The 23,342-nt window shown below is 37.9% G+C and overlaps 1 protein-coding gene across 1 annotated transcript in view; it reads right to left on the bottom strand.

The window, feature by feature from the left end:
* Positions 1 to 1,182: 1,182 nt before the first annotated feature.
* The window catches only part of LOC126191418 (putative ferric-chelate reductase 1 homolog), a 355,430-nt gene continuing 333,270 nt past the window's right edge, over positions 1,183 to 23,342 (bottom strand). The window contains exons 11-12 of the mRNA XM_049932290.1: positions 15,940 to 16,053; positions 1,183 to 1,836 (exon numbers count right to left, since the gene is read on the bottom strand). Coding sequence (XP_049788247.1) covers positions 1,696 to 1,836; positions 15,940 to 16,053 — 255 coding nt within the window. The 3' untranslated portion in view covers positions 1,183 to 1,695. The remainder of the gene's footprint in view (positions 1,837 to 15,939; positions 16,054 to 23,342) is intronic.

The raw sequence follows: 23,342 nt of genomic DNA, 5'->3' as shown, positions 1-23,342 counted from the left end.
GACCATAACTTTTGAAGTACTTGGCCAAAATGACATGTAGTATCCTCATGTGCGTGAGGAGTTTTGTTAAAATTCACAGCTGGCTTCTATGAAAATGATGATGGCTGTATTCACAGACCCACTGGCTGAAATGTTGAGGATTTGCTGTGTATAAAGCTAACAGCAGTTGTATGTTCCAGAAGTTGTTCAGGTCTTATCAGTACTTCATACCCATGTCAGAATAACAAAGTCACTGACAATCAGTTGCTTACAAAAACAGCTACCACAGGAACACACAACCAGAGAGTGAGCTTGGTCACACCTGCTGTTTTGTTGTCAGTTGTCATCTTGCTCCGTGGGTAATGATTATGGTTGACTATTTAACTGTTATGACTTGTTTTCACAATGGTTTTTTATAGTACACAAAACAATGTCTGCAGCTAGTAGTGAAAGTGATAAGGTTATTACAGTTCTGCATAGAAAAATCCAGTATTGTAAGTTAACAGAGAATATGCAAAGGAAATTCATGTTAACTTAACAGCTGCTGCTGCAGCTATCATACCATGATTGCAGTAACAGTGAACTGCCAGCATCGCCTGTTTTGATGTTTATCAATCATTTTGTTTGTTTTATGAACTAGTTACATGCTATTAATCTTTTTTCTTGTTTGTGAAATTTCTAACTTCATACTGAATCCCACTTACCTATTTGAGAAAAATGTAAAACAAAGGGCATAAGACACAACTGCAAAGAAACTGGAAAACACATTAGATTAATATTTGACACAAACTGTCCTGTAAATACTCCAAAGTGTGGATCTTTCTACATACTGCACCACTTACAGTTTAACACACAGTAATCCGCAGTCCTTGACAGTTTTCGTCTGTTTGCCTAATTTTCTTACACTATACCTAATGTGTTCTCCTGTGGGTAGTCTCATTTGGCAGTAAGATAGCTAATTCAGCGTATTAGGCTTGTTAACAACAGGGGTACAAACTGTATATACAATATTATTTGCTGATATTGTCACCAGATTTTGATTGAATATCTGCACTGTTAACATATTTACGGCTGTCTATTTGCTTGTGATGCTGTTTTGAATTTTGTGCCTACTATGTGGTTCAAAACGGCATGTTATCATTCAGGTACTGCTGAATGATTCTTAATTAAGAAGGTTAAAAAGATAACCAAACACAAGGAACGTTCTAAAAAATCTGATGAGACTTTATTCATTCTGATATCATAAGCAATGATTTGACATGAATATTCACAAATGTTGTAACAAATTGAATGACATTAACTTGTTTGCAGCAAGTCTTTGAAACTGTCAACAAATATTACATTCCAACTACAATTACTGTACAAAAATGTCATGAAGAGGAAATATCTTACTGTAAACAAAACACAGCAAATTATTCTCAGATTATCAGCATTAAATCACCTGATTTGTGGTCACAAATGGTATTAATAAGTCACTGACAATTTCAATAGTGTGATGATCATTAAAAATTGCAGATGTAATCTGAGCACAAAATAAATGAAATGTCAACACCACAATTTATATAAATATGGACATTGGTGAAACTGACACACACACACACACACACACACACACACACACACACACACAACACAATACTTTCATATTTAGTAAATGTCTTCTGAATACTGAACAGTCTCCACAGTTCTCACAATAGCTTTTATAGAAGTTATGTTTCAAGCATCTTTGAGCCATCTCGAGAAAGTCTCATAGCTTTCTTCAATTGGTGCAAGAGCAACTATTACAATAATTGCTACAGCAAGTCCAAGTATGATCACGATATAAATGCCAAGGAGCACTTTCCTCAAACATGTAAACTGTAAAGCAAGAAAACTGAATTAATATATATTAGTATATGTTACAACTGAAAAGGAGGTAAATTTGCTACAATAACAATAATAACAAATTTTCTTCAAATCTGTATGGTTTTACACCACAGCTACAACTAAAATAAACACACAAAAATAACTACAGAAAAAAACTGTACTGAAATTTTACATGTTCTGCAGATTATTAAATATAAGCAGCTCAAACATTAATAGCAATAAGAACCCAAGAACTTATGTACAATGGAGGATTTAAACACACAAACACTTATTTAACAATTAATAAAATTCTAACTTTTATCAACACAGGAATAGGATAAATTTAATACCACTGGGCTACAAGGACAGTTATTTGCTGTATACAAAGATGGGTGACAAATGAGCACAGGTTTGTTTGACTTGCAGGAAAGAGTCACCCAGACTTGGTGAGCTTCATTGTTTCAGTTGAACATGTGAAGACGTCAGCTTACATGAGCAATTTGACAATATAAAGCTCCCAGGAATCATGCAACCATTCAAGTGATTGAATGTTTAGCAGTGCGATGCAGCTATTCTGACCTAAATAAGCAGCACAGCTGTGTAGGCTATGTTCACAGTGTACTTAGAATGATCACCAGCTCAGCAGACAGCTTTGTTATAGTGCATCCCATCTCTTCCACCAGTTTTTGGTGGGATCACAGTGGTGAGGTTAGGTTAGAATCTGTTCAATCTAAGAGCTCAGAATCTATTTTAACCTCCTTAAGGGGTGGGGGACGTTGATGAAATTTACCAAAATGTCAATTTTCAATTTAGTTTTTATTTGTTAGTACAACTCATGGACAATAAGTTTCCAAAGTTTCAACGTTGAAATCGCACCTGAAGTGCCTGAAAAATTAATTAAAAGTGTGACGTGGCCTTCCTGCCACGCCCACATTTTGAAGCAGCACTTCAATACCAGCTAAATGAACAACGATTCTGTGTATTACTTTCAACCAAACTTGGGCAGGATATACCTAAAAGGCCATGATACATACTCTTTGGTTTTATAGATCATCTTTGACTGTTCCGTATCTTATAAAAGATTCTCTAAATTCACTCCTATGGAAATGATGCCCTAAAAACACATTTGCATCTGCTACAGTTGTCATAATTACAACTTATGATGCAGTTACTGTATTTAACGATGGGAACATTGGGAAGATGAAGGTGTTAGACATCCTGAGAAAAATAGTTTTGCAGTGCATCTCTGCAGCTGAAAAGTCAGTTTAAGACCTGGTAAAGGAAAGAAGACAGAAAACAAGAAACCAGAAAAGAAGCCTTGAAGGGAAAGATGACCCAGAGTACAAATGTGGTGCCTTCTGAAGAAGTGACTTAAGGAAACAAATTAGGTTGAACTTAAAATTGTGTTTCCTGAAATTTGTTTTTTAAAGTTTATGTACCTTTTCCTCAGATTCTATGAATGTTAGAATTATGAAATTTTGTACACATATTTCTGTAAACCTAATGAACGTTGTCTCAAGAGCAAATTTTGAAATTCTGATCGCAAGCTGAGATATGGGGCAAAATGTTTGGAATTTTGCATGAATTTAAAATTGTACTTGTGGAATTATAATTAAAAAATTATGATAATTCTCCTATTTGACCTATTCCAAAAACCTCATAGGGAAGCTTACAACATATAAAGAAATCAAACCGAGAATTTTTTGTAGAAATCTATTTAATACTTTCTATGAAAAAGGAACATATCTTTTTTTGAAAGTAAAACTTCAAATTTCATTCAAAAAAAGTAAATGTGTTGCTTTCATGTAAAGTGTGGTACAAAGTTTCATTGCCATATCTCCAAAGCTGTGGATTTGGTGCATTTTTGAAATAGTTTGTGTTTTTCATCAACTTCCCCCTATTCCATTAGTTATTGGAATAACGAGACAAGTTTAATGAATATACGAGATGATGAGAGAAATGTTCTGTTACATTGTTGAGATGATGTGTGGCTTATCTTGAAAAGCTACTGACAAGTTTAAGCACATACCTATACTCAAGATATGCAAATACTTTGTATAATGGAATCGCCACCCTACTCGCACAAAAACACCAGTAAGCAGCGTAACAGTTCACAGAAAGCTAAAGTTGTAACCTACATACCAAAATAAAAAAAAAGGTTACTACAGTAACTTTAAGCATTACATATGGCACCCTTCCCACTTGAACGTATTTTTTGGGTTATAAATTATGTCTTACACTTCCGATAAAGATGTTGCAATTTCGGTACACAGATTCCAAGCTACATCCTGATTATGGTAATTTTCGTCCTCAGAATACCACAAACTACTACTTTCTTGTACTTAACTCATCTTCTTCTTACAGTGCAAATATCATGTGAAAGAATGTTGGCCAATTCAATCAAAGAAAATAGACTTATTTTAATTTCACCAGTTGCCATCCAAAATCTGTACATTCAGGCAATGAGATCACATACACTGCGACAGCACATGCACACTCCTACTGATTTGAAAAGATCAGCCGTCCACTGTCAGCAGGAACAACCAATGTCCGTGTCACTGATTGCAAACTGTCTGCAGCACTTGTGTGGATGTGCCAGCTACTATCAAATACATGTCGCCCAATTTTAAAAAATCTATTCTGTGAAGAGATTTCATTTTTGCACATATATCATATCAAATTAGGTAAACCATTGCATGAAACGAGTTTGCAGAGGTAAAAATGCATTGTGTGGACTTAGTGTATTGTTCATTTTTGGTCCTACATTGCTGCAGTATGAAATGTTGCTAACCTAACAATTTTTTTTTTAAGTTAGAGAGCAGAGCAATATCTATCTACACTCTCAATATAGTGGTTTTTATACAGTGTTAACATTAATAAAATTGACAAACTGCATGAACTGGTTCCTAAGTGAAACAGAGGAGAAAGTCCTATCTGCATCCGTCCGGAAAGGCATTGTTGCCATGGTAAACGGCACTGACAAATGAAAGTTCCTCTGACCATGGCAGTGCATTCTTTGTGCATTGAAGGCTGTGTGATTGACTCGGCATACTGTAAGCAATAGTTTAGTCCAGAATTCTTGCCGGGAACAAGTCGAGATGGTGTTTGTGTATAACCAAGCAGATGGAAATGGTCGAGAGGCAGAACCCAATCCTCCAAATCAGATGTATGCACGTTCCGCTGCCTCCTTGAGTGTTTGTCCATATGAAAGGATCCACAGTCATACTATCACCCAAAACAGGCTTGAAATTTTGTATGATGTGGTTGGTGTCTTTGAGGGTACTTGTTTTGGTATAGCCATGCTGCCTCTACTATTTCCATCTGTAACCTGAAACTTAAAACGAATTTTTCTCAAAACTTTGTTTTTCAAATTGGTGGGAAATGCACCTTGAGGATGGTAAGTACAACTTTAATCAGAACTCATTTCAAATTGAATTCTCCTGTTGTAACTTAAAACGCAAACTGCATCCACTTTGTGCAAAAATATCAAAAACTTATTGTGTCCGCTTCGATTGAGTCTCATGCTGCAGCCATTAGTTAACCAGCTTTCATTATAACTGCAATGAATTTGTGTAAATACTTACTCTGAAGTTCACCATCTTTATTGGAATGTAAACAAATAAATATTAGGATTTCTCAAATTTTCCAAGCAAAATGACAGTTATGATATTTGAAGTGTTTAACACAATTCTGCTGAAAATATTGTTAACTTCTGACTCTGCTTAATTTTTAAGTACTCAGCATTTTCATGTTAAACATTGTTTGTGTAACTGGAGTTATATGTTCGTGTGATCTAAGCCAGTGAAACTATTTTTCTACACAGAAATTTGAATCGAATACAAGCCTTACTCATTAATAAACCATTCACTTATGCAAGACTTTCACTGTAACTCATAAGAAATGGGCACTCGATAAGAAGTAGGCAATCAACAATACACGTACTAAATTTTGTTTATTGTTAGTTTACATAAGGTACATGGCTGAAACCACACTGAGAATGTTGAAGCAGCTTTCAATTAAATCTGTTCTGTATCAGTTTTTGCCACAGTGTTGTAATAAATAGTAAAGACTTATCTATGGTGCGTTGTCTGCATCATTTGTAATTAGTATGCCATACCAATGCCCTGATAATTTGATTTGAACCACAGACACATTTTAATGGAATAGCTATCACAACTTGCCAAGTTGCACTACCCACAAAATGAGCTGCAAATTATCAGTTAAGTAATGAAATGAAATGCTTGGTCCATTTCATAGTTCATGTGTAATGTAATAGGTGAGTGAGAAGTATTATTAGTAAGGGTAAGTGAGACTGCTGGTGTGAGATTTAGAGTATCATCAGGAAGCCAGTGTTTAAAGTAATGACAGCCATTTGGGGATACCAGTTTTAAGCATCAGTAAGGACACGAGAACCATTAATGGTAATTAAGGATGGAGCAATACATCCAATAAAGGAAAGGCAACAACTAGTGTATAGCAGATCGATGTGTGGGGCACAGAAAAACAACTGAAAACAGTATTCACACTAGCTTCTGAACACAAACTCTCTTTCTAATGAAAGTAAATACCTTCCTGCACACAGACAAAAATACACACTGCTGTGTGCATGGCAAGAGTAATTATTGATACTAGATTATCAAAAGCAGTTGCCTGAGCTGATTGAGATGAGGAGTGGGTAGGAAAGGTCTTTTAACAGATAACCTGTGAAGAAGCAAGCTGGGATTTTTTAATTCCACTTTTGTTTTGCCATCTGCCTCCTTAAAATTCATTTTTTCAAGTCTGACTAATTACCATTGACATACGTGAGTATAATCTGCATTTTCATAAAAGAGAAAGGTTGACTGTCAGTTTTAAATAATATAACATCAGATCTAATTTTGTGCTTAGTTTCATGTATGTAATTGATTTTCTAATTTATTTTGACTATTTCTAGTTAGTATCTTTTGTTATAGGATGAAATCAGTAATTGTTTTGTAACTTAAATTCTATTGTTGACTTATAAACAAATATAAATTCTGTACCAACTATAAACATTTGGAAGACGAAACACTGGCATTCTTTAAGTAATTATTTGGCTCTATTTGCAAATTTGTTAAAGCCAGCCCTTAATTCCAAAGTAATTACCAGTTTTGTCAAAAGCACTGTTTGTATAACTATTTCTTTTAATTTCATCATTTACACAAATAATTCAGCTTAACCGTTGCAGTAGAAGAAACCGTTAGAAAGAAAGAATTTTCCATGTATTCAGTTAATTGAATGAGGTATGCTTTAATTGTAATTTCTGTAACTTTAACATCAAACAATGTATAGTTTCAGTGCCTACTATTGTGAGGATATATAAAGGCCCGATTTTTGGTGCCCAGACAGTCAGTCCACAGCCGATTTTCAGAAGAGAAACCCGTGCTTGTTAGGTCAACAACAATGCATCAACTTAACTGTGAAATAAGTGTAAGACAAATAGTCTGTGTGTTAAAACAATGACAGTGTGTGTTCAATACGTACTGTATTATTCTACAAGAACTGTGAACTGTGTGGTTAGATTTTTACTGCTCATAGATATTCAACAGTAAACTATTGTAGCAGTTTGTTTGTGTTTGCTTGCAACCTATTAATGATGCTTATCAAAGTTAACCAATAGTGGACTGGCCATATAACTATTATTTGGAGAGGGGGGGGGGGGGAGGGGGTTGTGAACAGTGAAAGTAATGAACTGTTAAACGCAAATGTGCACCTGTCAGCTACATCATTTAAAGTAGCCGGTGTTGAACTTCCGGCCCCAACCCCCCCCCCCCCCCCCCCCCCCCACCCCCATTTTTCAGCCAGTATAGCAACACAGTATGCTGACACTGCAGACAAGCAATGAAGAAATAAAGTAGGCAAACATCACAGACTCTGCGGCCGCACAACAAGATGAGAAGAACAGAGCAGGAAGTGGTATAAAAGTAGGAGAGGGGGGGGGGGGGGGGAGAAAAGAGGATGGTGAAGCTGGAAGAGGAGGAGGAGTGGTGTAGATAGCAGGGAAGAAGTAAAATGATGCAACATGGAAAGGATAGTGGAGGTTTGCACCCAGGGGATTGTGAGTGCAGGATAGTCTCCAACACATCCTGCACTCTGTCTAGTTGTTTAGGTTTCCAAAAGTTGTATTCCTGTGTTGCAGAAAATGAAGCAGCATCTTCCTCCAATTCACGAGAGCTACTTTATTGCTCAGAAGCCTCACTTTTGAGTTTTTGTACAGCTTGCCCACATGCAGCTGGATGTTTAAAATTCACATCCTTAAACCTGAGAACCAATGGAGTAGTAAAGGATGCATGGTCATTTGATTCAGTTAACACACAACTTTTTCTTTGGCTCTCTCAATAAAATTCCTTGCATTCTTTGTCAATGGGTGAGAGTTGCACGATACTATTAAGTTCTTTATATTTACTAAGATGGTATCTGTTCTTTCAGACATGTCCAAAAGAACAGATACCATTGGTGACCAAGCAGCTTGTTAGAATGAAATTACAATGAAATGAACACCCTTAGCTGCTTACAGGCTTAGTAAATATATTAGTTAAGGCTCACCGGCCACTTGACCATCTTCTTCTTCTGTGCAAATGCACAAACAGAGCCCGAACTCTTACGGGAATCGGCAACGCGCCGCGAGTAATGAGTATAATGGGCGGGGGCCACTACGAATGTAGTGCGGGACAATACGTCGACAATGTGGGTTTCGTTGGAGTTGTGCTAGAGATAAATCCCTGCAGTCGCGCTATCCTGTGTGTCCCCAGTGGCTCAGATGGATAGAGCGCCTGCCATGTAAGCAGCAGATCCCAGGTTCGAGTCCCGGTTGGGGCACACATTTTCATCTGTCCCTGTTGACGTATGTCAACGCCTGTAAGCAGCTAAGGGTGTTCATTTCATTGTAACTATTAAGTTCTGTTGATGAATAATCACTGATACAGTTTTGGATATCGTAACATATTTTTTGCAAGATGCCTATGATGCGACATAGGCTTTAATATAGCTGTAATTGGTCAAGTGTTTCCATCTTTACAGCAGTTGGAAAGTCAGGAGTTCCAACACTTTCAGTTTCAATGTCAGGTATCACTTTTCAGAAATGTAAGCACTGCTCCAACATGAAATGCCAAATTCAGCAGTTTTGTCCTTAGTGGAGTGTCTTTCCTTTTACATTTTACCATATTCAACTTCCTGTAGTTTGTTGTTTCCACCTGTGGATTCATTAACCATGTCAGGTACATTTTGTATGTCTTCAGCTGACTGGAATGTTAATGGTCAGGTTGCAAATGCATCCATGTGGGTGGGTCCCCCTCACTAGGAATTAAAAATATCTTGTGTTAAACATAGATGGCAATTTAAAGAAATCATTGCCATTATATTTTTGAGACAGTTTCACGATACCTTATTCTCTCGAAGTTAGCTGTAACCACACTAGAAACATCAGCAGCTTTGATACCATACATTCAAAACCTCCCAAACTTAACAATATAATTGTCAAGCACTATTTCTCAGGTTACAAACACTTTTGCATCTGGAAAGAACTAAACATGATGTGATGAAGCAGACTTCAGCAAAATGCAACCTGCTCTGGGTGCAGAGTTTTCAGCAAACATGATCAGGCCTGGTGGACGAACAGCAGTTTAGCCAAGAGCAACCAGTCACTATTTGGATATGGGCATAAAATCTATTCAATAGAAGTACTTTTTTCTGATACTGAGTAAGTATTGAAAGAATGATATGATTCTAAAACTACTCCGTATCAAAACAAAACTATCAAATATTTACTTGTATCATAACATCCCTAGTTGTGTGGTCCTGGAGTCATCTGTCTGAAGACCAGCTTCCTCCTCATTACCCCTTCCTTGCAACCTCATCTACCCTCTCTCCATCTCCAACAGCTCAGGCATCACTAATTAGTCCTGCCGTGGCCACAGATGTATGCATTTTGGCATGTGTGTGCTTGTATGTGTGTGTTTGAAAGTATGTACTTCTGCTAGAAGAAGACCTAGTGCTTGAAAGCTAGTGTGAATGTTTTCTGTTCTCCAGGCATCAATTTATTAGTATATATGTATGACCATGCCAACTACTTTACACAATTCTGTACTGTGTCACCCCTCTTATTATTTTAATGAAATCTGCACTATAAATCTGAATAGGTTTTAGTTCATCCAGTCGTGGTGGTGTAATAAATAAAACACACACAGGACAGAACTTAAGTTTTGTTGATAGACGACTAGAGCTATTGTCACAATCCACTTCACCATCCCAAAATCTATGATAAGCAGTATCTGTCCAACACTACCCTCCAAAATTCATGATAAAACAAAAGAAGGTTATACTGATCTGAGGTCATAACTTCCTCCAACACAGAATGAAGTAAAGACAAAACTGAAGAACTTAGAAAATAGGACATCAGAGTCTGTTGACCATGTAGATATGACGAAGGCGACTGCGATAGCAGGCTTGCACTGGCTGTGTAGATTACTGATTATCATCTGATGGACTAAGAACATAATCTTTTAAGACTTAACAGATTAACTATACTTTGCCTCAGGAAATGAAGAAACAGGTATCACTTGCTGCATTCCATTAAATTATTAGAAAAATAATTTGCAGAAGTTAAGGAAGGTAGTCAACTCACTCTTAGAAGATTAACAGTGAGTCATGGAGGATATATTCACTATAGACATAACTATAATGATAATGAGGAAGCCTGGGAATATTGAAAGAATTCTCTGTTCACATGTGAAATACATTCCACAGTGTCACAACGTAAAATATGTGGAAATTCTGCTGAGGTGTGGAGTACAAAGCTTCCTCATTAAAAATGAAAAGATTTTATGGCAAACAATGGAAACTCCAGGTAGGAATATCAATAATGCAGGAAGAAACAGATTGCTACTTACTGTAAAGAAGAGACATGTAGTTGCAGACTGGCAGACAAATGTAGCTTTTGGCCACAGCCTTCATCAGTAAAGAGGACACACATGCGCACATGGTTGGACACAAGTGAACACGGACGAGCACATGCGTGCAACCACCAAACTCCAGCATCTCAGACCAGCATTCTGGCCCGAGATGCTAGAGAAGGCAGTTGCTGATGAAGGCTGTGGCCAAAAGCTACATGCAAGTCTGTTTTAATCATGCTTGTCTGCAATTTGATGTGTCTTCTTTGCATTAAGTAGCTATCTGTCTTTTCCTACACTGTTAAGATTTTATAACAGATGTTACAGTTGCATTCTGGTGGTGGATGGATGATCCAAGCAATTTGAAAAAATGTAAGAGTTCATTATGGAAGTACTTTATGACTACTACTATTTATTGTAGTCAGAGATCAAAATGATTAAAACAAGTAATGAAAGTTATGGTACATTCTGGTATTTATAGATGTTATAATGCTATGGGAGGAATCTGAAATAGCAGTGCAAGAGAAACTTACTACTTCGACTAACCAGTTAAAATAATTCACATGCTGGCTGAGCAGATAATCACAAAACTTTGGCACATGCACCACTTAACCAATACACCTTATAGTACACATGTTTATTGTTCACAAGGATATTGGTAATTTTAGACAGTGTGTAAAGGAACAGCAGCAACCATATATATTTGTCTATTGTTGACAAAGGCCAACGGCCGAAAGCTTTAATTGTGAAAGTCTTTCTGTTGTTCCTATCTGCGACTCAGCATCTGCACTATATGGTGAGTAGCAACTTTCCTTCTCATAATATTGTTGAAGATGTAAGATTGATAAACTACATTAGATATACAGGCCTTTAGCAATTTGATTGTAAAAGCAGTTCTAAATAAATTGTCTCATTTCTATGAACATTATTACTAAAATGACAAATTACTGAAGGATGAAATATGGGTAAAACAGGATCAAACAGTGATAATTCTGAATGGATGCTAGTGGGAGAGGATTAAAATTCAAATCTCTATCCAGCTATTCAGATTCATTTTTTTTTTTTTTTAGTTTACCTATATTGTTCAGGATGAGTGAGAGGATGCTTAGTTTGGAAAGTGAATGGCCAATTTTGTTCTCCTGCCTTATCTGATCCAAATGAGCTTCTGTACACCTGCTTCCACACTTTGTAAACCACTGTGAAATACTTAGCACATACTGCTTCCCATTGCACCACATAATAATGTTAGGTTCTACTCCACTAACATAGGGAGTGAGGGAAGATTGAGTGGTTAAATGCCTCTGTTTATGCTGGCTTAGCAGCAGTCTCTTTGACAGCAGTACAAGGTCTGTGAGAGAAGTATTCGACCATTGGAGGAGGAGGAGGAGGAGGAGGAGGAGGAGACCCACTTTGAGTATTGGACACCTAATCACCCTAAAAGTAGTTCCCTTGGGACTCCCCACATGTTGCACACACTTTTCCCAGTGGTGCCACCATTGTTGGGGTGTTTAGCTTGGCTGTTGTCATTTCCATAGTATGCTTTCTTGTGAAATCGATATCCTTTCAATAGCCTCTCGAGTTTGGTGAACAGCCAGAAGTTGCAGGGGGCCATATTAAGAATGTAAGGAGCCCGTTTTAAGCACGGGAATCTGGTTTTTCACCAAAAAAGTCTGAATCAATTGCAATGAATGTGCTGGAGCATTGTCATGATGAATGTGCCTATTTCCTGTTGACTGCAAGTATGATCTCTTGCACTGAACAGTATCACATCCTGCAGTGCTTTCTCTGGGTGTGCCACACTGTGGGAGTCAAAGAAAGCAGTCAGCATCCCTCTGACATTACTGCACACTTGGCGAGTCTCTTCTTTGGGCTTGGTGACAAGGGATGCTTCCACTGTGACAACTGGGATTTGGTTTCCAGATCATACATTCACTCCCAGGACTCGTCACCAGGGATTATGGTGTTCACAGAGTGGGGGTCACTTTTCTGGAGTCCAGCATGTCCAGTGAGACATGAACACAACGTTGCTTTTCCTCCACCACCAGCAGCTTCGGCACAAGTTTTACCAACACTCTTCATGGCCAAATCTTCCATCACAATGGACTGTGCCAAAAAAAGGGCTGATGCTTACTTCTGCAATTTCTCTGATAGTTACTTGATGGTCCCACATCACCAGTGTTCAATTTGGCAATGATCTGGCCATTTCGGCATGTTGATGGTCAATTGGAGCAGGGCTTGTTCTCCACTGATGTGCAGTCATCCTTAAAACCATTTTACCACTCATTAATCAGTGTGATGCCCATAGTATCATCACCAAAAGCTGTCAATCTCCCAAATGGTTTCCACCTGGCTGTCACCCAGTTTCTGCCAACATTTGATGTAGTAGCACTACATTCATTCCATCATTTCCCTTGCAACAAAAATCTGACACTAGCAGTACCTCACGAAACAGCTGCTTGCCAGCAGCTGATGCTATCTACAGACAGGAAAAAATTTATGAATGTGCATGAAGGTTCAAGGTTGGCTCATGCAAGCATGCTAGATTCAAATCCATCAGGTGTTCACAGAAAGTGAATATGGTAGTTTACTACTAGACCTAGTATACAGGGTTTTTAATTACATCACTAGATTCTTCATTTAATATTGTTCTTGAAATTTTATAAGTAGACTTTTGTGGGATAACTGATGCTTATTTTCATATATTTGCCCGAACTGGACTTCCAGCATTTCTGTGACTGTCCAGTGGGTCATACAAACTTATGAGCAAGTGCATTGTCCTCCTTTGTATACAACTGGTATCCCCTTCAGAACTACACTGGTAATGATTAAAACTGCAAAACCAGGAAGGACAGCAAATAAAAAAATTACTTCACTTGCTTCCACAGTTTAGTAGGAAGAATAGATAATTAAATTTGTAGGAGATTTCGGGGTATACAGGGAGCAGAATTGAGCACACAGGGCTGGCTTCTGCAGTAGCAGCAGTGGCTAACACAACTGTACATCAAATTGAGCAGAGCTTGGACAGTAGATATGGGCATATCATTCCATGCTGCTTCACTCTTGCAGAAATGATCAATCAGAGTGGCTGGTGAGAGGTAGTGCATCCTGTTACCAGATGTTTTCAATACGAGAGAGATCAGGAGAATTCAATAGCCAGGGCCTCTGTAAGGAACTAGGTTAAGACAGCAAGGACAACACGCAGTTTTGCTGCATAATGGAGATTAAGGTAAAGACACAGGCAATGTTAACATATCATAAATGCCTGCTAGCCAACTTACCAACTGTGCAAACCAGTGGTGTAATATTTATGTGGTGGCATCCCATACTATGACACCCACTGCATGGACTACATTTGTGACAATGATTACAGTTTGGCAGTAATCTTTTTCCTTTGAGCCTCCACACATGGATACGTCCATTGTGTGGCTGTAAATTGAACTGCGACCAGTATGTAAAGGTCGTGCATGCTACTCTAGCATCCAGCATTGCTGCCATGTGCATGACTCTCTCTGTGCCTTTCACTGCTGCTGCACCAAGCAAAGCTCAACAGTAGTCCCTGTGCTGACTATCATGGTGCTCCAGGCATCATGGCATTATTTTTTTGGAACTTCACTTGCTACAGAAAAGTGTCTTTTATAATCCAAGATATATTATGTAGTTGTACAGTCCTGCACAGCTCAAGCAAACAAACAAACAATGCTTGTGTCCTCTTGGACAGCAGGCTTTTGGAGCCACTGAGATCCTGCATGGCTTTTTCTGTTGCCTCCCTGAACCCATTGAATCCATATTCACATGACAGTCGTGGAATCCCAACGAACACAAGCAGCAGTATTACAGAAAGATAAACTGCAGTCTTGATAGGCAATGAAGCTGCTGCTGCTGCTCAATTCTGACATGCTGGTACACATTTATCCTCCTTACACAAGGATAACAAAACCTTCTCACAAAGGACTAACAGTCACAAGCATTTTCTCAAAAGAAACTCTCTACATAATATATCGTCATACACAAAATGTACGATTTTGATAAACCTATTTTGTGCTTTAGTGCTGTTGTTGTGAAATATTAACCATTTGCATATTATAATGTAATAGATCAAGATGAACTAATTGCAGAACATGATACACCCTTTAATAAACAAGGTGACCCATAGCAAATGCTTATTATGGGAACTCTTATTTTCCACTCACTGTAATTATTGACCCAATATGTTATATGCACACATAATTAATGTCCTCATTATTAAATAATTTTAGAGAACCAGTGTGTTTCTTATATGCAGATGTGTGTGCCTAACATTTTCAGAATTCCAACTAGAAGGAAAAACTTTATACGACACTCTACGATGTAGAGTTCAGACACAAATGTTACGTGTGTAATTAAAATCTGAAACTCTGATTGTTGAAAATACATATCATGTAAATTCGAAGATGGGAAGCATGTAAATTACTTAATTCTTACCAGAAAGTACATATTTATATTTTGTCAAGTATACAAATGTGCATTTCAGTAACTCTATAATGAACTTCTCTAATTAGAATCAAGCTAAAATATTATTAGCAATACTCACGTTGGTACAACTGTTAATAATGTACGTATACTCTGGTGGCAGAGCTCAACAAACCAGTGTAAACTGAGTGCACCCAAGTGCCAGTGCAGTGAATGATTAATCATATGAGAGCTCAAGGTCATGTCAATAAGCACATCAATGTTTTGAGAAAATTCAATCAGAAATTTTAAAAATTATTAAGTATGTGAACTTATTTAATTTGTATGTGATTTTATTTGAGATACTGAGTATACCAAATAATACAACTTGGAACTAAATTGCATTAAGCAGTCTCAGCTGACTTACTTCTCCAGTTTGATTATGAAATAAGCAAATCAAAAAGTAATGTTGCATTTGTCTGCTGCAATATACTGATATGCTGCTTAATTATGCTGAAGGTTGCACAATTTAAATGCACATATTTTAGCTACACTAAAGGCAAGGGGGTATTACAATATCCAAGCACACAGTAAACTGGGTGCCAGGTTGACTTTTTACACGTCACCTTCACGCTGGTGCAGTTTTAATGGCCCACAGCTTATGTTTTATTCCTCTGTGTACAGTCAGTATCCACTAGCTGTCTTGTTTGGTGTTAGTCCCATAGACTTTAGAAATATTCTAAAATGAATTGCTAGAGTTCTTTTAAGTAATACATCTTACCGGAGCATCATGTTTCCTGTCAGTCTGGAGTGCCATACGACTTGATGCAATGTCTTTCATTGGGAAACTGTCTATCCTTGATGCACTATGTCGTTCACTCATACAACCAGTGACCTGAAATGAAAGCAATGAATCTCTGAACAGAGTGAGTGAGTGAGCACGTGTGTGAACACACGTTGTAGCTGCAGTTGTGTTACTGATACTTTAATCAGTGATAAACAAGAACTGTGCAAATAGTTCACTTATACAATACATGTGGACACCCTCAATATTTCAGAAAAATTCTAAGGTATCTAAACAAGGTTTTTCAATAGGACTTTATTCCCTCCCCCCTCCCCCCCCAAATAAACTTTATCTGTGTAGTGAAGCTATTTTTATTGGGAGCAATGAACTATGATATTTTCATAATGCACAGAAATAGTAGTATAACAAAACTATATGTCCCAATTGTTTATGCTGAAACAATTAGCAAAAATACCCAGGACATAACAACTTTATGTGAAACTGATGTCTGTGCATACCAACCAGTTTGTGCCCTTTAGCTGTAATCACAAAGAAATCTAAGAAGAAATGCTCTGTACTCTACCACTGTGCACTTCTCCTTTATACATCATTAATTGCAGTTAAGTTCATTGTTCCATTTTAAACCAATCATAATGGCAGTAGGTAAAGTTTTTAATGTTGATTATACAGAAAAAAGCTTACCCTTTCCCTATGACATGGAAAAAATTCCTGTTTCAATACCCTTAATAGTCATGGAAAGGATAGATTGCTACTCAGTGTAAAGATGAGACTGAGTTGCAGACAGGCCCAACAAAAAGACTATTACACATTAAGCTTCCGGCAAAAGCCTTCATCAGAAAAGACAAACACACACACATTCACACAAGCAAGCACACTTTATGCAAATGATCGCTTTCTACGGCTGCTCAGACCAGGCAAATATGTCTAACAGGAGTAATTATCTGTAGCAGAGCAGTGAACGCAGAGGGATGGCAGGGTAAGGGCAGGGAAGGTGAAAAGGTGGTGCATAGCAAAGTGTGCAGGGACTAGGTGACAAACAAGGCTGGGGAAAGGGAACAGGAAGGAGAGTAGCACAGAAGGGGAAAAGAGCAGTGCAAAATGAGGGTGAGGGGACACGCACTCCCTCACAATCTCAACACGACCTCTCCCATACATGTCACTTGGTCCTTTTCAAACCAACATGCTATCTTCCTGGAAGTTGACCACCTCCTCTCTCAGAGCTCCATCCACACCTCTGTCCACATTAAACACATCAATCACCACCAGTGTATAGATTTTGACAGTTGCCATCCTTTCCACATCAAAGAATCCCTCCCGTGCAGTGTAGCCATCCGAGTATGGCATATCTGCAATGATTGCACCTCCCTTGCTCAGTATGCTGCCAGTCTCACAAAGGCCTCCACAGTCAGGCACAACCCCTCAGACCTGGACTGCAAACAGATTTGGTGTGCCAAATACCCATACACCACAAATCCTTCCACCACTCCCAATAATCAGTTACAAAATAATGCATCCCTGTCATCCAATTCCACCTTAGACTGGAGCAACTGAACCACATCCTTTGTCAGGGCTTTGATTATTTATCATCATGCCATGATATGTGGGACATCCTCCCAAGATCCTTCCCACTCCTCCTAAAGCAGTGTTCCATTGCCCATCCTACCTCCACAACATTCTAGTCCAACCCTACACTACTACCAAACACACTGCTTGCCACAGTGATCTTATCCCTGTGGAAGACCCAGGTGCAAGACTTGTCCAATCCAACCACCCAACACTTCCTATTCTGGTCCTAACCCATCAGAGGCTGGGCCACCTGTGAAAGCAGCCCTGTCGTGTACTAGCTCTGCTGCAATCATTGCACAGCTTTTTATATTGGTATGAGTACCAAGCAGCTATCCACCAGGATAAATGGCCATCTCCAAACTGCAGCATAGAGAAAGTGGACCAACCTGTTGCTCAACATGCAGCTGAACATAATATGCTTTATTTCAATGGCTGCTTCACAAACCAGGCCAGCTAATTCCTCCCCTCCCTCACTTTCCCCCAAGGCCTCATGATGCTATACCAGGCAGCCTTGTCTGTTGCCTCTAATCTATTGCATTCTGCCAGACATGATGGTTTTCTCTTCCCCCACCAATACCCTGCTATCCCTTGCTCCTTCCCCATTCCAAACTGATGCTCCCATTCAATGCATTTCTGCTTCAGGCTGGCCTGAGCAGCCAGAGAGAGAGAGAGAGAGAGAGAGAGAGAGAGAGAGAGAGAGAGAGAGAGATCATGCTTTGGCTGGAAATTTACTGTAACTAAGGTATTTGTGAGAATGACCTATGTTCCAATGAGGACACACACACTGGCGAAAGATGGCTGTATCTCTTATAAACGTTTTATGTAGTGGAAAAAACCAACTGCATACATCTTGATTTTTTTTTATCTGTGCATATGAGTAGTACGCAGTGACAAGCTGCAGCATGGTGACTGAATTAGCACTTGCTTGACATGGATGTTTATGCCTTGGGGACACACTTTCAAAGTATCATGAATACCACACAGAAAATGGACATACTATAATGCAAACACTCAAGACAAATGAAGACTGTATGTAGACCTTTGATCTTAAGTTGTGCATGATGTGGTTGGACGTTTTGAGTGATGTGTTTCAGTCTACGAGTTACTAACATTTGAATCTGTCTTCACAAATGATGTATACAGCTGGAACAATACAGAATATTATTGTGGAAGATGTGTTCCTCAAGTGTGCACATGTGTGCCAGAGTGGCAGCTGCCTGTTACAGCTTCTCAATACGACTTGCCCACTTAACCTGTTCAGTCAATGGCAGTTTGCTGGTCTACACATTGGGTCGGATACGATTTTGGCAGTTTAGCACTTTTCTATTATTTTGTGTACAGGAACTTACACGATTAGTTACCAATGTTTGTGATGAAGACTAGTAATGCCTAGATTAACTAATTATTTGAGCATTTAATTAGCAGTGTATGCCTTTGTGGACAAAAAATGGCAGCAGAAGCACTGGAATGGTTTATGTTATTTGTGAAACAGAACAACAAAGCAGTGGAGGAAAACAGTGAAGCATTTAACAAGAAATTAGAAAAAGCATTAAGAAACTCACAGGGCCTTTACAGTACTTAGGGATGATGATAAAACCAAATTGGAAGTTATCATTAAGACTCTATAGACTCAATGGGAAGCTAGACTTAAGAAGTTGGAAAAAAAAAATATCAACCAAAATTAGAGGCTACAACTACCAAGTTTGCAGCAATTAAATCACATGCAAAAATGTTTGAAGAGGAATTTGAAGTCTATAGTTAACATACAGCAAAATAAAATTACTGCTATTGAGAAAGAATTAAATGATTTGCCTAATGAAGTACAAATGGACATTAATCCACAGTGTGATTTAGTGGAGGATGAAGTAAATAATTATCTGAAAGAAGTTCACAACAAAAGTATAAACCGTAATCAGATGTCATGTACATACGCAAGCAGGTTGAAACAAAGCAGAGAAAATTATTGAATGAAATTTTGAATCCGCAAGCAACCTTTATTAGTTTGGAAGAGAGAATACAGGAGTTGGTACAACAAAAACTACAGGATGCAGTTGAATCCACTGGTATTAAAACCCTTTCTTTGTGAGATACTGTAGACCACAGAAAGGAAATACAGAAATTGTGTAACACCTTAGGAAATGAAAAAATAGAATTTAGAATTTATGAGAATGATATTAACATTGGTGTGCCTCATGGAAGACTAATAATAATGTTGGTGTACATCATTAGTTTGGGGATATTCAAATGGAAAATAGAATAAAATTTTCTGAACAGTTTCAGAAGTTCAGACCAGATGGGGACGTGCATCCAGTACATTTTTTAAGGGCATTCTGTAGATCTTAACCAAAAAGATGGGAGGACTCCAGAGAGATTATAGGCTTAGTTGGTGATGCATCAGAATGGGGAAATGCCCATTCTGAAGGTTTCAAGTCCTGGGAGGGTTTTTCAGGGAAGTTTTAAAAAGGCAATATTGATCTCCCAGCACACATGAAAAGCTAATACTTTTTGTGACATAAAGCATTATAATAGTTCTTGGGGTAATTATAAGAAGTACATTGTGTGACATATAATAAGATCAAACTATTTAAATAATGCATTATAGGAATCACATTTAGGGAAAGTGTTAATATATCAGTTGCGGCATGACACACACAGACATTTTGTAGAGGCTGGACAACTGTGAATGAGTACCAACTTTTGTTGAGGGATTAGATACCTTCAGCAAGGAATGTAATGAAAATATTAACATTACTAATCAGAACAAGGAACAAAGGCAATAGACCATTTCCAAAGGAGATAGAAAAGCATTTCTGTTCCATCAACAACAGACTACAACTAGCAATAGTAATACACATTTGCAGATACTAATACCTACCCCTGATAACAATGTGAACAATAATGCTGGTAATACTTCAGAATTGGTGAGGATGTAGTAACAGGCAGTTATCTGGTAATAACAACAGAAAAAACAGAATGTGCTGGGTTGAGGGCCAGGATCCAGAATGTGATTGATCCATAGTTGACACATATATACAAAAATTAGTAGCCTAAATCCATACAATGCTAAGTAATGAAAGGTTACTAGAGGAGGCAGGAGGTGAAACTGAAGGTATACCACCAAAACCTGTTGTGTTAGGAGAAGTGTGTGGACATAAGTTACATATATACATGGATTCAGGTAGTGAAGTATTGATATCAAAAGAATTAGTACAGACTATAAAACAGGAACAATTAGTTCCTCTACTACCAGTTATTGGAGTGTATATTGGAGGTATTAGCAGAATAAAATTTTAGTCAATTTAGTCTGAGATGAGAGTCCATAGAAAATTGGGCCGGTTTCAATGTATACAGTCTATAATAGTTGTTTCAAATGTTCACAGACGTATTGTTGGGGATAGACTGGCTGCTAAAGCACAAAGAGATTTCAGATTTTCATACAGCTAGCCGTCATGTGAAGTTTATGTTAAGCGTATATTGCTACCTTTCAAAATAATGAAGTTGTTATGCAGAATATAGTAATACAGAGTAAATGTGTCCAAGATGTAAATGGACAATCAGAAAATGACACTGTATCACATTCTATCAAATTAAAAATCAGTTTTCCCCAATGAGCCAGGAGTCTTAGGAAGTTACATCTGTCAGTTTAGTACCAAGAATATTAACTCATTCATTTGCAAACTTTATCCTGTGCCTTTAAGTTTAAGGTCTGCAGTTCAGGATGAAATTAACAGTATGGTTATAATGAGGTGATTGAACGAAGTACTAGTTTGTATAACAGCCCACTGTTAGGGGATAAAAAAGCCACAGCAGGTGTGTTTTTAGTTTTAGATGCATGCATACTTAATGATTACATAAAAACACAAAGGGATGGACCTGTAAGTATTGAGGAACTGTCAGCCAAATTTGAGCAGGCCCAGTATGTTAGCTCAATGGATTCAACGGCCAGATATTGCCACGTGAGGTTGCATGAAAACTCCAAAAATTATACTACTACTATCTTATTTGATGGAAAATCTTACCAATCCTGCATCTCACCTTTTGGTTTGAATTCTAACTCCGGGTTAAGCATCAGCAAGAGTACTACTACAAGAGCTAGTCGTATATGATGACAGTGACGACATTCTGTCGGTGGTGAAAAATTTGGAAAGAACTTCGTACCCTGCGCATTACACACATCACGGGGGAAGGTAATGGGGAAATCCTGTACATGCAGTGTAACAGTCTGAAATATGACATGCTAACATAAGCATAATGAGTGGAAGATGGTAGTGCCATCTATAGAGAAATCTGTTGATTGATAGCACATGTGTGTGGTCAATAACACAAGACTGTTTTATCAGTTTTTAAACAGAGTTAAAGTAGGTAGTACACAAGAAATGGGAGTAGCAAACACAAAGATTATGCTATAAGTAACAATGTTCAATTAGTGTAAGAAGACAAACAACAGTTAATCACCCAGATATACATTATAAGATAAGGAGAAAATAAAAAGTTCTCTCTACTACCATGCAGGTTTTTGCTATCAATATAAAATCAGTTGAGTCTTCAGATGATGAAAATGGCAATTTCAGTCCTTGCTTTGCTATGCCTTGTGGAATTTTTATTGCCAAACTGAGCTGTACATGTTGGCTTCAATAATTTTAAATATAAACATTGGAGGAGATCTAAATGATCTTCAGGAAAGGAATACCATTGCCCAAAGTTACAACACCAATGCTTTTTGTACAGCAACAATCATTTAGGGAAAAGTGATTTTGTATAGGGAGTATAGTGCAGTATGCTTTAAGAAAAGGGGTGAAGACACGCCAGAAATAAAGGAACCCCTCTCTGTCAGGACTTGAGAAATGAAATTGAGGTACTTTGCACAACTAAATTTTATATGGAGAAGTGTACCGTGCCTTAGGTGAGTTGAAGGAGTTTAAATTAGTAGGCAGACTTTTAGAGAGGCTGTCCTACAACTAAGCACAGGTGCATTCAAGAAAGAAATGGCCTGTACCACATTTAGGGTAGAGGAGTCTGGGGACAGGTGTACAAAATAGAGGGGCCTATTCCTTAGGTGAATCTGCAGAGTATAAAACTGTTAGGGAATGGATAGGTGACACTCATATGAAAGGAAGAATGGTTGTACAGTATCTGCCCATAGAGAGGATTGAACTCTATTATTAAGGTAGGAGAAGATGCGTTGAGTGACTGTTTGTCACTTTGTCAAAGGAGTATCCAAATTAGTTAGGAGCAAACAACTTTATAATGGAACCCACGTGTGGTAATCTATATTCCATGTTGTTGACTTTTTCAAAAGGATGAAATTAAGTAATTTCTAATGATAAACTTCTGTTACCCAGCAATGAATTTCAGTTTAAATGAAGTAAACACATCTCATCCTCTTTGTAAGTTAAAAGCATAATTAATGTTATGGGGTGTGTAATGACTGAGCACAAACACCATGGTATGCTGAATTGCTGGAGACAGCTCCCACACTAACTCTTTGTGACAACATAATCATGCATTAAGATTTAAAGAAAAGTTTCCATATATTTAGTACGGATAAGTGAAACTCATCAATTGTAATATGATACCAGATATTTTACATTTAATTGTAAATAGTAGGTTGAAGGAGTTTTGCACGAAATCTTTGTCTCAATGGGGAGATCTGTAGGGTACCATGGGTTGTTTGTGAGAATGACTATGTTCCACTGAGGATGGTCATACTGGCAAAGGATGATCAAGTCTTTAATAAACATTTTATGTAGTAGAAAAAGAAAATTCACTGTGTGCACCCCGATCTGTGGTGATGGCATGTATGCAGTGACGTG

Source organism: Schistocerca cancellata, chromosome 6, assembly GCF_023864275.1.
Source record: "Schistocerca cancellata isolate TAMUIC-IGC-003103 chromosome 6, iqSchCanc2.1, whole genome shotgun sequence".
Taxonomy (NCBI): Eukaryota; Metazoa; Arthropoda; class Insecta; order Orthoptera; family Acrididae; genus Schistocerca; species Schistocerca cancellata.
This window is presented reverse-complemented; position numbering and strand designations above follow the sequence as displayed.